Here is a 13,858-nt window from a genome sequence, read left to right as displayed (position 1 = left end):
CCAGCTAGTGAGCAGCCACACTTTTTGGTCAAACTCATGTCTTTCCGATTTCATGACTGAGCATGAGCGAGTATTTCATTGAGAGAAGAGAAAGCACGACCTCACGCATGCCCAAGCTCAGAAATGGCTCAGGCAGGATAACATTTAACGACACAGAAAAGAGAAAGCACACCAAAAAGCCGACTTAAACGTAAAGGTAAAACCAGGGGCGAAGCTAAATTTTAGCTCGTGGGTACATATGCAACCCCAAAAATCTAAAAATCAGTTATAATAATCAAATTTTTAGTATATATGCATCATCCACATCTCATCTCTATGCACCCACAAGAGAGGTGCACCCTCTTATATTTGCTCTAGCTTCGCCATCGGGCAAAACTATCCATCGGATACTTCAAAGAACGACCTCAACCAATGGAAGCCTGCCATGATCCAATTATGAGCTTCCTCTCTAATCCTTTACGCAAGAATGGCAGCCATGGCTGCAATACTGTCAAACACCCGGGCACCCAGCGACTGCACTCCTTCCAGATTGTCCAGAACATCAAAACCACCATCACATCTGATCGGTCTCTCTTGTCAATCGGCTTCTTGCTTGCTAGCCACCAGTTTGCAATGGAGCCAGTGCTGCTGGCATTAGGGCCTGCAGGCCCTGCGGTCGTAGCACGTCTGTGCTGTACGAGCAACCGAGAAGTGCTGCTGTTCTGAGGATTGTGGCGATGTCGGTGGTCCGCCATTCAGCAGCAACCGTGTAGAACGAGTCAGCAGTAAAATTTACTAATGCTCTACTGTATGATTTTTGAAGGACCAAGCTCTACTATATGTTTTTCAGATCAATGTCCTGAATGCAAAACCTATCAACAATTTCTCACAAGTTAATAAGGAACGCATGAACTGTTTCAAAGTTACTGTGATGAATGCGAAGTCAACTATACTAGAAACAATTAGCTATATATCCCTCCGCTCCAGTCATGCAAATCTTAATACCTCAGGGCACAGTACATTGACACGAATGCCATACCGCTTCAGTGGAGCAAGTGATCGTGTAAACATAACCACACCCCCTACAAAAATTAAGTTTGAGGTCACACAGTGTACACACATGCCGAACAGTTTAGCATTGAGCTATACATGACCCAAATCTAAATATATTTACAAGTTGCGGTTTGTGTCACTTGGAGTAAATTAATCAGTGTGTGAATTATTTTCTACGAATCAATAGTATTAGATAAATTCAAAATAAGTTCCCGTTGCAACTGCTCTGCTGCCAACACACTCAGCATATGGATAGTGTATCTGTCTTGAGTAAGAAACGAACCTTTTGTCCCGCTATACACAGGTTCATAGCTCATAGGATATATGCCAGCAACTGAGCTAATATTTATTATGACGCCGGGCTTCTTCTGGGATCGCATTACTTGAGACTATTGTGGAAAAAAATTATTAGTAGTATACCTGTTTAATTTTGCAAAAAAAAGTAAAGATAACTTGTATGAAAATTGATGTTACGTTTTTAAGTAGTGCGAAGAAAAAAATTCAAAATTTGCAGACAATGCAAGAATGATCTACAAATTATCAAGTCACAAATCCAAAATTAACCTACTACCTATTCTTCAGGGACAAGGGCATGCTATATTCTGATTAAACTATTACTTCTTATCTTTCAATAAGGGCAATATTACTGGAAAAAGATAACTATTTTTTGTTCAATAACTATATCAACAGAAATTGAAATATATATGCATTAAACCAAGGCAACAAATATTAGCACAGAGCAGCACTCGGTATTACTTCAATTCTATTACAACAAGCATAGTTGATGTGAGGCTTACTGCAATGCGCGTCCCATCGATAACAGCAACAAGATTCACATTTACAGCACGCCTCCAAGTGGAAGTTCCGTCAGATTTATCATCGTAAACCAACGATTTGTTGACAAATCCAGCACAATTGATGCATATATCTAGTCCACCAAATGTGTCCACATGTTTTCGAAAAGCAGCAGCAAGATCCTCTACATGTCAAACCAATGTAAATCTTTAAGATCATGACAAATAGGATGGCACAAAAATTATGGCTCCAGTGAACTGCTGAAATCATAAAGCAAGTGAACATCCAATGAGAATAATTAAGCCAGTTACCATAGCCCCCGCGTAACTATATTCTAGGAGACAGAATCGAAAGATCTGACACAATAGTGTTTCACATTATGATCCTAAAACCCTAGATATTAAATACATTTCTAAAACGTTTATGGTATTTTCAGTCAATGACAATCGAGTGCAGTTGCTTGAACTATGTAATATGTTGCGGTCAAAACATAGCATCAAACATCAATAGAAAACTCAAATGAATAGTTTTGAACTTTTGATAATCTAAGTACTAGTACTACAGAATATCAATCTTCATCCCCTGCAAGAACTTACCTCCATTGGTAACATCACACTTGATGAATATGGCGGATGGAACTCTAGCATATTGATGGACATGTTTGTTTTCCTTTTGAACTAATGAAACAACTTCTCTTCCGTTTTCTTCAGAGAGGTCGATGACAGTCACAAACAGACCCTTCCTCGCAAGAGCAATGCATAGAGCTTTCCCTTGAAAAACAGAACGGAAACTGTCAGCCAACACATTACGAAGAATATATAGTAAAAATGTAAAATCGCTGCCCTGCACAAAATGAAGTAAATAAATAGAGGACGTAATGATGCCGTGCTTATCCTATGAGCCTATGCTCCCGTCTCTCATCGAACTGTGTGCGTCTGCCTCACCAGAAGTTGTACTAGGTGAACTGTGAAACAGTGCAGGCTGTCCAATGGTGCATGGAGAGATTATAAAATCCATGACTAGGAGGCCCGCATGTCTAGAGCAGCTGCAGCACCGCCGATGGCGGAGCAGAGAGTTTTGTCGAGCCAAGGAGAAACCCAGGCTCGAGCAGTCAAACGTCTCAAACGGGCCAGGCGGCCCAGACTACGGGGCCAGGTGCTCATTGGAGAAATGGAGCCCGGCACAACTGCATCAGGACAGAAGCGGAGGCGGCGTTGCTCTAGCTCACCGATACCGGAGGCGCCGCCGGTGACGAGGGCCGACAAGCCTGGCTTCAGCTCCATCCCGACCGAGCCTCAGGGGGGAGAGCGTGGGTGACGGAGGAGGCGAGGCGAGGCGAGGCGAGGGAGAAATGTGAAATGAGACGAGGCGAACGGACAAGCGAGAAGATCAGAGTAGTACGTGGTGCGGCCTGCGTGCCAGCGGATCTGTCGAGAAGCTGGATGGGAACAGACGACGGCAACGAAGGAACCGAGACGCGCATGGCGGTTTGCCCGCCCCGGCCGGCTCGATCTCCTCGTGTTTACCTCCCTCATCACGAGCTCTTTTTCTCTGATGATGATCTCTCATCCCTTTCTGTCTAAAGTCTGAAGCGTGGGGATGTTTTTATAACGAAGAAATAGCTATTTCCATTACTCAACCGAAGCTGAACCATGAGCGATTACAAACCGGCTGATTACAAACCCACGCTCGCTCGATCCATGCTAAAGGGTGTTTGTTTGAAGAGGACATATCTGGTGCACATGAAAGTTTAGTGCATATGGTGCACATATTAAATTATTATTATTCATCTCAAATCTAATGTCTCTGGTTGATCATTGTAATTTACAAATAACACATTCTACCACTACACCCCACGTTAGATGGTGCCCTTAGCTAAATTTACCAAGCGACTAGAGACGTTGGATCTAAAATTAGTGGTGATAATTTAATATGATGATTTAATATGTGAGCATGTGCATCAGATATGTTTTCTTGTTTGAAATTATAATTTGTCAACAACTTTTGAGCTAAGCGTTAGTTCAAAGAATTATATAATTTAGATATATTATAATCCTAAACAAACACTCACTAATTGGAAACGGATATTTTTGGCGTATGAGTGGATGCAACCAAAGGGCCTCAAAATGATTTGTTTTGTATTCAGTCGTGCAGCTCATGCTGGTAACTAAACAAATGCTCAGATAAAGTTAATGCACACAGTTATGTAAGATGAGATGATGTGACTAACCAATCAGATGGAAACTTGATGAATGTGTGCTGGCCAAACCTACACTACCGGAATCAATCGCTTTGCCGAGTGCCTGAAGCACTCGGTGAAGCCTTAAAAACACTCGGCAAAGCCTTTGCCGAGTGTGACACTCGGCAAAGAAGGCTCGGCAAACAGTGCATCGGCAAAGCCTTCTTTGCCGAGTGTTTTTTCTCGGGCACTCGGCAAACTTCTTTGCCGAGTGCCAGAGAGCACTCGGCAAAGAAAAACGGTCGTTACGGCGTCGGGTGACGGAGACGGCAGCTTTGCCGAGTGTCTTCCAGGCAGCACTCGACAAAGAATCCATCTTTGCTAAGTGCCACTTGGGACACTCGGCAAAGAGTCCACCAGAGAGGGTCCCCATGTCAGGCTCTTTGCCGAGTGTTCTGTGCGACACTCGGCAAAGCCGACCTCTTTGCCGAGTGCCAGCGACATAACACTCGGCAAAGAACCTAAGCCGGTGCCCAGGTCTGTGCTCTTTGCCGAGTGTTATGACCCTGACACTCGGCAAAGCGCCTCTTTGCCGAGTGTTACACTCGACAAAGTGACCAGTATATACCTTTTTTATTTGTTTTTTGTATTCCATCCACACAAACAGAAGATATCACATATATATCACATATATACATCACAGATATCATCACAGACATAAATAGCCAACACAAACATAAAACCGTCACCACAAACATAAATATCCATCACAAACATAAGTGTTCAACACAAATATCAAACACAAACATAAGTCTCAAACGTCGCAAGGTCTCACATAAGTATCAAACACAGACATAAGTATTATACATAGGTTCTGAAGTCTAAAACAATGAAAACACAACACTCATGGAGGTGGGCGGTTTGACCGGGGCTGCGTTGGGCTGAACCCTTCCGGAGGGTTATTGGATGCCGCTCCAGATTGGCCCTGCACAGAGAAGAGATTGCATGTGTTATACCAGATGCATTACAAACATCTAACTACAATTTTGATACTCACAGGAGTGTGGAAAAGAGCAGGGTCAACTGGAGGGAACAATGGAGGAGGTGGAGCGATGCCCTGTGCGGCGCCAAGGCTCTGCATGTACTGGAACATCTCCGCCATCCTCTGATGATCTGCCCGGCGCTCCGCCTCCCGCTCCGCCATCATCCTCGCCTCCATCTTGTGACGTTCCCTCCTCTCTTCTTCTAGTTGGGTCTGTAATATTACAAGCCAGCGTTATAGTAACTCAAAGAGTAGGTATATAACTCAAGGAAGGACGAGTTACAGAAGCACTAACCTCGAGTTGCTGTATGCGATGTTGTGAGTTGTCGTGCCGAGGTCGAATGGCTGGACTCGAGCCCGTGCTCCTTGCTCTCACCTGAGACAGAGTGGGATTGGAGGACGAGTCGATTGCCCCGTCGGCAATCCAGTACCGCCCATGTCTCTTGCCTCCTCCGACCCTCATGAGCACATCGGGGTTGATCGGCTCGGTGCTCGAATCATAGTCTGGGCCATGGACCTCCTGCGCCATGGCGGTGTAGTCATGGAGGCGGCTGTAGACGGTGGGGTTGGTGTAGGCCTCGGGCCCGTCATCCGGGTTGTAGGTGACGTCGGACGTCGCCTTACCCTTATGGGCCATAGCATAGGCCGAGAAGGTGGAGCAAGGCCTGCCACCATGTGACGCCGACTGCAACGAAAACCAACGAGATAGTTAGAAATAATATCTAACTTAGTGCTATATATCTAAATAACAAAGGTGGCGTACCCATGCTTCGGCATATTGGCCCAGGCTCCGGCTGCCTTGGTGGTGGGAGGGGCCTTGCATCATCAAACGCTGTTCCCGGCTAGCTGTGTGCGCCTCGTCCCACTCAGCCGAACACCACCTATCCACCATCTGCTCCCAACACAGAGGATGTGCGACGCACCAATGTGGAATCACCTACAAAGTAAACACATAAAGTGCATATCAGAAGATAAAATAAAATTCATGCATGGAGTACTGGTACTGTCGGCGTTTCGAGACCGGGGGGTCCCTAAGCTGACGAGTGAGTGTGTCGCGTGCCCCAGCCCAGATGGGTCGAGCGCGTGGGCGAGCGCGAAGGGGGGAAAGCGAGGTGGCCGGAGACGGGCGTGAGAGAGGTGGAAATCCCGCGGCCTTCGTGTTCGTCCCGCGCCCAGGTCGGGTGCGCTTGCAGTAGGAGGGTTACAAGCGTCCACGCGGGTGAGGGAAGCGAGCGGCCCCAAGAGAGCGTCTGTCCCGTCCTCGTCCCCGCGCGGCCAACCTTCTCTAAGAAGGCCCTGGTCCTTCCTTTTATAGGCGTAAGGAGAGGATCCAGGTGTACAATGGGGATGTAGCAGAGTGCTACGTGTCTAGCGGGGGGAGAGCTAGCGCCCTAAGTACATGCCAATGTGGCAGCCGGAGAGATCTTGGCACCCTGCTGGTGTGATGTCGTGGCTGTCGGAGGAGCAACGGAGCTTGGCGGAGGGACAGCTGTCGGAGCGGTCGAGTCCTTGCTGACGTCCCCCTGCTTCCGTAAGGGAGCTGAGAGCCGCCGTCGTCACAGGGCTTGCGGGGCGCCATCATTGCCTATCTGGCGGAGCTAGCCAGATGGGACACCGGTCTTGTTCTCTGCGGCCCGAGTCGGCTCGGGGTAGGGTGTTGATGGCGCTTCCTGTTGACGTGGCGGGCCTGTGCCCTAGGTCGGGCGACGTGGAGGCTCCTCCAAAGCCGAGGTCGAGTCTGTCTTCCATGGCCGAGGCCGAGCCCGAGCCCCTGGGTCGGGCGAGGCGGAGGTCGCTCGGCAGAGGCCAGGGCGGAGTCCGAGCCCTGAGGTCGGGCGAAGCGTAGTTCGTCGTCTTCTGGGGCTGAGCCCGAGTCCGAGCCCTGGGTCGGGCGGAGCGGAGTTCGTCGTCTTCTGGGGCTGAGCCCGAGTCCGAGCCCTGGGTCGGGCGGAGCGGAGTTCGCCGTCTTCCGGGGCCTAGCCCGAGTCCGAGCCCTGGGTCGGGCGGAGCGGAGTTCGCCGTCTTCCGGGGCCTAGCCCGAGTCCGAGCCCTGGGTCGGGCGGAGCGGAGTTTCCTATGGCGCCTTTGGCAAGGCCTGACTGCCTGTTAGTCTCACTCTGTCGAGTGGCACTGCAGTCGGAGTGGCGCAGGCGACGCTGTCCTTCTGTCAGACCAGTCAGTGGAGCGGCGAAGTGACGGCGGTCACTTCGGCTCTGCCGGGGGGGGCGCACGTCAGGATAAAGGTGTCAGGCCACCTTTGCGTTAAATGCTCCTGCGACTCGGTCGGTCGGCGCGGCGATTTAGTCAGGGTTGCTTCTTAGCGAAGGCAAGGCCTCGGGCGAGCCGGAGATGTGTCCGCCGTTAAAGGGGGGCCTCGGGCGAGACGGAAATCCCTCGGGGTCGGCTGCCCTTGCCCGAGGCTAGGCTCGGGCGAGGCGTGATCGAGTCGCTCGTATGGACTGATCCCTGACTTAATCGCACCCATCAGGCCTCTGCAGCTTTATGCTGATGGGGGTTACCAGCTGAGAATTAGGCGTCTTGAGGGTACCCCTAATTATGGTCCCCGACAGTAGCCCCCGAGCCTCGAAGGGAGTGTTAACACTCGCTTGGAGGCTTTCGTCGCACTTTTTTGCAAGGGGACCAGCCTTTCTCGGTTGCATTTTGTTCCGGTGGGTGCGCGCGAGCGCACCCGCCGGGTGTAGCCCCCGAGGCCTCGGAGGAGTGGTTTCACTCCCCCGAGGTCTTAATGCCTTGCGTAATGCTTCGGCTGGTCTGGTTGTTCCCTCATGCGAACTGGCCGTAGCCCGGGTGTACGGTCAAGGCCCAAGTTCTCGGGCTGGTATGTTGACGCTGTCAACGGTTCGGCCGGAGCCGGGTTTGCGAGAGCAGCCCCCGAGCCTCTGCACAGGGCGAGAGGGCGATCAGGGACAGACTCGGCTTTTTTACATACGCCCCTACGTCGCCTTTCCGCAAGGAGGAGGGGGGGGGGGGAGAGCGCCATGTTACCCTCGATGGGCACCGAACATGGTGTCTCCGGTGAGCTGCAAGCGGGTAATCCGAGTGGACGTCTGTGCCCCGTTCGTTGGGGGTCGGCTAGGGGCCCAGAGGCACGCCCAAAAGTACCTGCGGGTGATCTGCCGGACCCGGTCCCCTGGCGACGGGGTCCGAGGGCTCGATGCCTCCCTCCGATGGGATTCCGTTACAAGATCGCTCCCGCTGGTCTCGGAAATGTCCTAGGGTACCTCAGGAGCGCAGCCCGAGCCTTGGTTATGTATCGAACGTACCCCTGGTCATCCCTCGCTCGGCGTCTGAGGCGACTGTGAACCCTTCGGGGGCCAGCCTTCGAACCCCTGATCAGTAATGGGCGCGGAGCCCGAGTAGCCTGAGGCGGCCGTGGAGCCCTTCGGGGGGCCGGCCTTCGAACCTCTGACCAGTAGTGGGTGTAGGGCCCACGCGATCTGAGGCGACTGTTGAACCCCTCGGAGGGCCAGCCTTCGAACCTCTGATCAGTAGGGGGGCTCGGAGCCCGGTTCCTTCACAGGGAAGGATCCTTTTCGGGGTATCCCCCTTTCCCGGTCCCTGTTGCAAGAGATAGAGAAAGAGGAAAAAAGGAAAAGGATACGAAATCGAACGACGTGGCGTACCTTTTTTGGCGCGGTTATTACGGCGAAGGCGAAGCGTCGACCGCTTCTCCTGCCAGAAGCGTCGCCTGTCCCGCCGCGGAGTTAATGCGACGGGGCGAGTGGTTGGCGGGGCGGCCGTTGCGCGTGCGCGTGCCGTTCGAGGAACGGATCACGGGCGCCCTGTCTGGTTGGCCGGAGCCTAGCCGGGTTGTCCGTCAGCGGGACCGACGCCGGAGTCGATCAGCCGAGGCCTCGGACCGGGCTGGCGCCCTTAGAAGATGGTTGGCCGAGGCCCCTGGGGTAACCGGCCGAGCCGCCTGCTCGGGCCGGATTCCCGGAGAAGTCCCTGGACCGCGTCGCCGTCCGAGGCTGGGTCGGACCTCGCCGAAGGTGTCGTCGATGCCGAGGGTGCTACAGCCCCCTTCCAGCGTGAAGACCCGAGCCTGCAGGATCAGATCGTCTTGTAGCGTGTGCCTTCTGCGGCCGCTGAGGCCAGAAAACACACCCTCGCTGCGTTGTAAAGTTGCGTCTCCTTTCCTCTTATTTCGAGCATCTGGACTTTTTTGTCGGTAACAGGGATGTTTGTGCGGGCGAGAGTTGCTTCTCGCGGAAGGTGATGAGTGAGGTATCCGTATCCCGGAGGCGTGGGAATCCCTCGGCTCGGTCGGCCTTGCCGCTTACGCGTACTTTCACCCGTCCATGAGGCCTTGTCACCGATTCAGTCGAGAAGGCTCGAAGGACCGCTTCGGCAGAAGAGCTTCCGAACGTAAAGACTTGTTCGGTCCGCGGAATCACTTTATCCGAACGCGAGTTACTTATCGCAGAAGGTGATAAGTGAGGTATCCGTATCCCGGAGGCGTAGGAGTCCCTCGGCTCGGTCAGCCTTGGCTGCTTACGTGTACTCCGTCGTTTTCAGGATCCGCTTTTCGAAGCAGTCAAAAAGCACGAAAGATATTCTGCTAAAAGAGATCTTTTTTCGAGGAAAATTTCAACGCAGAGGGGGTTTCCCCCCTTTTAGCCCCCGAGGGAGGGTCGGGCTTTGCCGAGGCGAGGCCGACCCTTCCTTGATGACTAAACTTTGCGTGGGTGCGAGGTATATGAACAACTTGAAAACATCTTAAGGGTAGAAGCGACGTAGCTGTTGGATGTTCCAAGCGTTGCCGTAGATCTCGCCTTGATTGTTGGCCAGCTTGTACGTTCCGGGCTTCAGAACTTTGGCGATGACGAATGGCCCCTCCCAGGGGGGCGTGAGCTTGTGCCTCCCTCGGGCGTCTTGCCGCAGCCGAAGCACCAGGTCGCCCACCTGGAGGTCTCGGGGCCGGACCCCTCGGGCGTGGTAGCGTCGCAGGGACTGCTGGTACCGCGCCGAGTGTAGTAAGGCCTTGTCCCGAGCCTCTTCTAGCTGGTCCAGCGATTCTTCTCGGCTAGCTTGGTTGCTTTGATCGTTGTAGGCCCTCGTCCTCGAGGAGCCATATTCCAGGTCAGTGGGCAAGATGGCCTCGACCCCGTAGACCAGGAAGAATGGCGTGAAACCCGTGGCTCGGCTCGGCGTTGTCCTCAGGCTCCAGACCACCGAGGGGAGTTCCTTCATCCATCGCTTGCCGAACTTGTTGAGGTCGTTGTAAATCCGGGGCTTGAGCCCTTGTAGAATCATGCCGTTGGCACGCTCTACTTGCCCATTCGACATGGGATGAGCCGCGGCAGCCCAGTCCACCCGGATGTGGTGATCCTCGCAAAAATCCAAGAATTTTCTGCCGGTGAACTGGGTACCGTTGTCGGTGATGATGGAGTTCGGGACCCCGAAGCGATGGACGATGTTGGTGAAGAACGCCAACGCCTGCTCGGACCTGATGCTGTTCAGGGGTCGGACCTCGATCCACTTGGAGAATTTGTCGATGGCGACCAGCAGGTGCGTGTAGCCCCCGGGCGCCTTCTGCAAGGGACCAACGAGGTCCAGACCCCATACAGCAAAGGGCCAGGTGATGGGTATCGTCTGCAGAGCCTGAGCGGGCAGGTGGGTCTGCTTCGCATAGAATTGGCACCCTTCGCAGGTGCGGACAATTCTAGTGGCGTCAGCCACCGCCGTTGGCCAGTAGAAGCCTTGCCGGAAAGCATTCCCGACAAGGGCTCGAGGCGCTGCATGATGGCCGCAAGCCCCCGAGTGTATTTCTTGCAGGAGTTCCTGACCTTCGGCGATGGAGATGCATCGCTGGAGGATGCCCGAGGGGCTGCGGTGGTAGAGCTCCTCCTCATCCCCCAGCAAGACGAACGACTTGGCGCGTCGCGCTACCCGCCGAGCCTCGGCTTGGTCGAGGGGTAGCTCTCCTTGGCGGAGATATTGCAGGTACGGGGTCTGCTAATTTCGATCAGGCGTGGCCCCGTTCTGCTCCTCCTCGACGTGCAGTGCCTCGCCCTCGGGGGCCGAGGGTACCTCGGGCTGAACCGAGGACGCCTCGGGCTGAGCCGAGGGTACCTCGGGCTAAACCGAGGGTGCCTCGGGCGTGTCGTCGATCTTGACGGAGGGTTGATGCAGATCCTGGGAGAAGACGTCCGGGGGAACCGTTGTTCGCCCCGAGGCTATCTTTGCCAGCTCGTCCGCAGTCTCGTTGTAGCGCCGAGCGATGTGGTTGAGCTCGAGCCCGTAGAACTTGTCTTCCAGGCGCCGAACCTCATCGCAGTAGGCCTCCATCTTCGGGTCGCGGCAGTGGGAGTTCTTCATGACTTGGTCGATGACGAGCTGCGAGTCACCGCGGGCGTCGAGGCGTCTGACCCCTAGCTCGATGGCGATCCGCAACCCGTTGACCAGAGCCTCGTACTCAGCCACATTGTTGGACGCCGGGAAATGGAGGCGTAGCACGTAGCGTAGGTGTTTCCCGAGGGGCGAGATGAAGAGCAGGCCCGCGCCGGCTCCCGTCTTCATCAGCGACCCGTCGAAAAACATGGTCCAGAGCTCCGGTTGGATCGGAGCCGTCGGCAGCTGGGTGTCGACCCATTCGGCTACGAAGTCCGCCAATACCTGAGACTTGATGGCCTTCCGGGGGGCGAACGAGATTGTCTCGCCCATGATTTCCACCGCCCACTTTGCGATCCTGCCCGAGGCCTCTCGGCACTGGATGATCTCCCCCAGGGGGAAAGATGACACCACAGTTACCGGATGAGACTCGAAGTAATGTCGCAACTTTCGCCTCGTCAGGATCACTGCATACAGCAGCTTCTGAACTTGTGGGTAGCGGATCTTGGTCTCGGACAGTACCTCGCTGGCGAAGTAAACTGGCCTCTGAACGGGCAATGCATGCCCCTCTTCTTGCCTCTCGACCACAATCGCGGCGCTAACCACCTGAGTGGTCGCGGCGACGTAGACCAAGAGGGCTTCTCCATCAGCTGGGGGCACCAAGATAGGCGCCTTTGTAAGGAGCGCCTTCAGGTTCCCGAGAGCTTCCTCGGCCTCAGGGGTCCAAGCGAAACACTCGGCCTTCCTTAAGAGGCGGTACAGAGGCAGACCTCTTTCGCCGAGGCGTGAGATGAAGCGGCTCAGGGCCGCGAGACATCCCATGACCCTCTGTACGCCTTTTAAGTCCTTGATGGGCCCCATGCTGGTGATAGCTGCGATCTTCTCCGGGTTGGCTTCGATGCCTCGCTCGGAGACGATAAACCCCAAGAGCATGCCCCGGGGCACCCCGAAGACACACTTCTCGGGATTGAGCTTGACTCCTTTCGCCTTGAGACATCGGAATGTCACTTCAAGGTCGGAGAGGAGGTCAGAAGCCTTCCTTGTCTTGACTACGATGTCATCGACGTAGGCCTCGACTGTGCGACCGATATGCTCGCCGAAAACATGGTTCATGCACCGCTGGTACGTCGCGCCCGCATTCCTCAAACCGAATGGCATGGTGACATAGCAGTACATGCCGAAGGGCGTGATGAAAGAAGTCGCGAGCTGGTCGGACTCTTTCATCCGGATCTGGTGATACCCTGAGTAGGCATCGAGGAAGGACAGGGTTTCGCACCCAGCAGTGGAATCCACGGTTTGATCGATGCGAGGCAGAGGGTAGGGAACCTTCGGACATGCTTTGTTGAGACCGGTGTAGTCTACACACGTCCGCCATTTCCCCCCTTTCTTTCTCACAAGCACAGGGTTGGCAAGCCATTCGGGATGGAATACCTCTTTTATGAACCCTGCTGCCATTAGCTTGTGGATCTCCTCGCCTATCACTCTGCGCTTCTCCTCGTCGAATCGACGCAGAGGCTGCCTGACGGGTTGGGCTCCGGCCCGAATATCCAGCGAGTGCTCGGCGACATCCCTCGGTATGCCGGGCATGTCCGAGGGACTCCACGCAAAGACGTCGGTGTTTGCGCGGAGAAAGTCGACGAGACTGCTTCCTATTTGGGGTCGAGCCCGGAACCGATCCGGATCTGCTTGGAGGTGTCGCCACTGGGGTCGAGAGGGACGGCCTTGACCGTCTCCGCTGGCTCGAAGTTGCCGGCATGACGCTTCACGTCTGGCACCTCTTTGGAGAGGTTCTCCAGGTCGGCGATGAGGGCCTCGGACTCGGCGAGGGCCTCGGCGTACTCCACGCACTCCACGTCGCATTCGAACGCGTGTTTGTACGTGGGGCCGACGGTGATGACCCCGTTGGGGCCCGGCATCTTGAGCTTCAGGTAGGTGTAGTTGGGGACGGCCATGAACTTCACGTAGCATGGCCTCCCCAGTACCGCGTGGTAGGTTCCTCGGAACCCAACCACCTCGAACGTCAAAGTCTCCCTTCGGAAGTTGGAGGGCGTTCCGAAGCAGACGGGAAGGTCGAGTCGTCCGAGGGGCTGGACGCGCTTCCCAGGAATGATCCCGTGGAAGGGCGCAGCGCCTGCTCGGACGGAGGACAGATCGACGCGCAGGAGCCTGAGGGTCTCGGCGTAGATGATGTTGAGGTAGCTGCCCCCGTCCATCAGGACCTTGGTGAGCCTGACGTCGCCGACGATGGGGTCGACGACGAGCGGGTATTTCCCCGGGCTCGGCACGTGGTCGGGGTGGTCAGCTTGGTCGAAGGTGATGGGCTTGTCGGACCAGTCTAGGTAGACTGGCGCCGCCACCTTCATCGAGCAGACCTCCCGGCGCTCTTGCTTGCGATGCCGAGCCGAGGCATTCGCCGTATGCCCACCGTAGATCATGAAGCAGTCGCGGACCTCGGG

The 13,858-nt window shown here is 54.4% G+C and overlaps 1 protein-coding gene across 1 annotated transcript; it reads right to left on the bottom strand.

The window, feature by feature from the left end:
* Positions 1–238: 238 nt before the first annotated feature.
* Positions 239–3,392, bottom strand: LOC100381799 (ARP protein (REF)). Its single transcript, NM_001174596.1, has 5 exons — positions 3,229–3,392; positions 2,424–2,597; positions 1,830–2,011; positions 1,316–1,421; positions 239–1,061 (listed from the first exon to the last, which is right to left on the bottom strand). The coding sequence occupies exons 1-5, from the start codon at positions 3,308–3,310 to the stop codon at positions 967–969; spliced, it is 639 nt and encodes a 212-aa protein (NP_001168067.1). The 5' UTR covers positions 3,311–3,392; the 3' UTR covers positions 239–966.
* Between the last annotated feature and the right edge of the window lie 10,466 nt (positions 3,393–13,858).

Source organism: Zea mays, chromosome 7 (genome assembly GCF_902167145.1).
Source record: "Zea mays cultivar B73 chromosome 7, Zm-B73-REFERENCE-NAM-5.0, whole genome shotgun sequence".
Lineage (NCBI taxonomy): Eukaryota > Viridiplantae > Streptophyta > Magnoliopsida > Poales > Poaceae > Zea > Zea mays.
The sequence above is the reverse complement of the archived record's forward strand: the minus strand, read 5'-3'. Positions and strand labels throughout refer to the sequence as shown.

Excerpts from the sequence above, each read along its gene's own strand:
- LOC100381799 (NM_001174596.1), bottom strand. The coding sequence starts at position 3,310 with ATGCGCGTCTCGGTTCCTTCGTTGCCGTCGTCTGTTCCCATCCAGCTT. Across the intron at positions 2,012-2,423 it reads GTGTGATGTTACCAATGGAG|AGGATCTTGCTGCTGCTTTT; the intron begins GTAAGTTCTTGC and ends TTTGACATGTAG. Across the intron at positions 1,062-1,315 it reads TGTGTATAGCGGGACAAAAG|GGGGTGTGGTTATGTTTACA; the intron begins GTTCGTTTCTTA and ends TAATTTTTGTAG.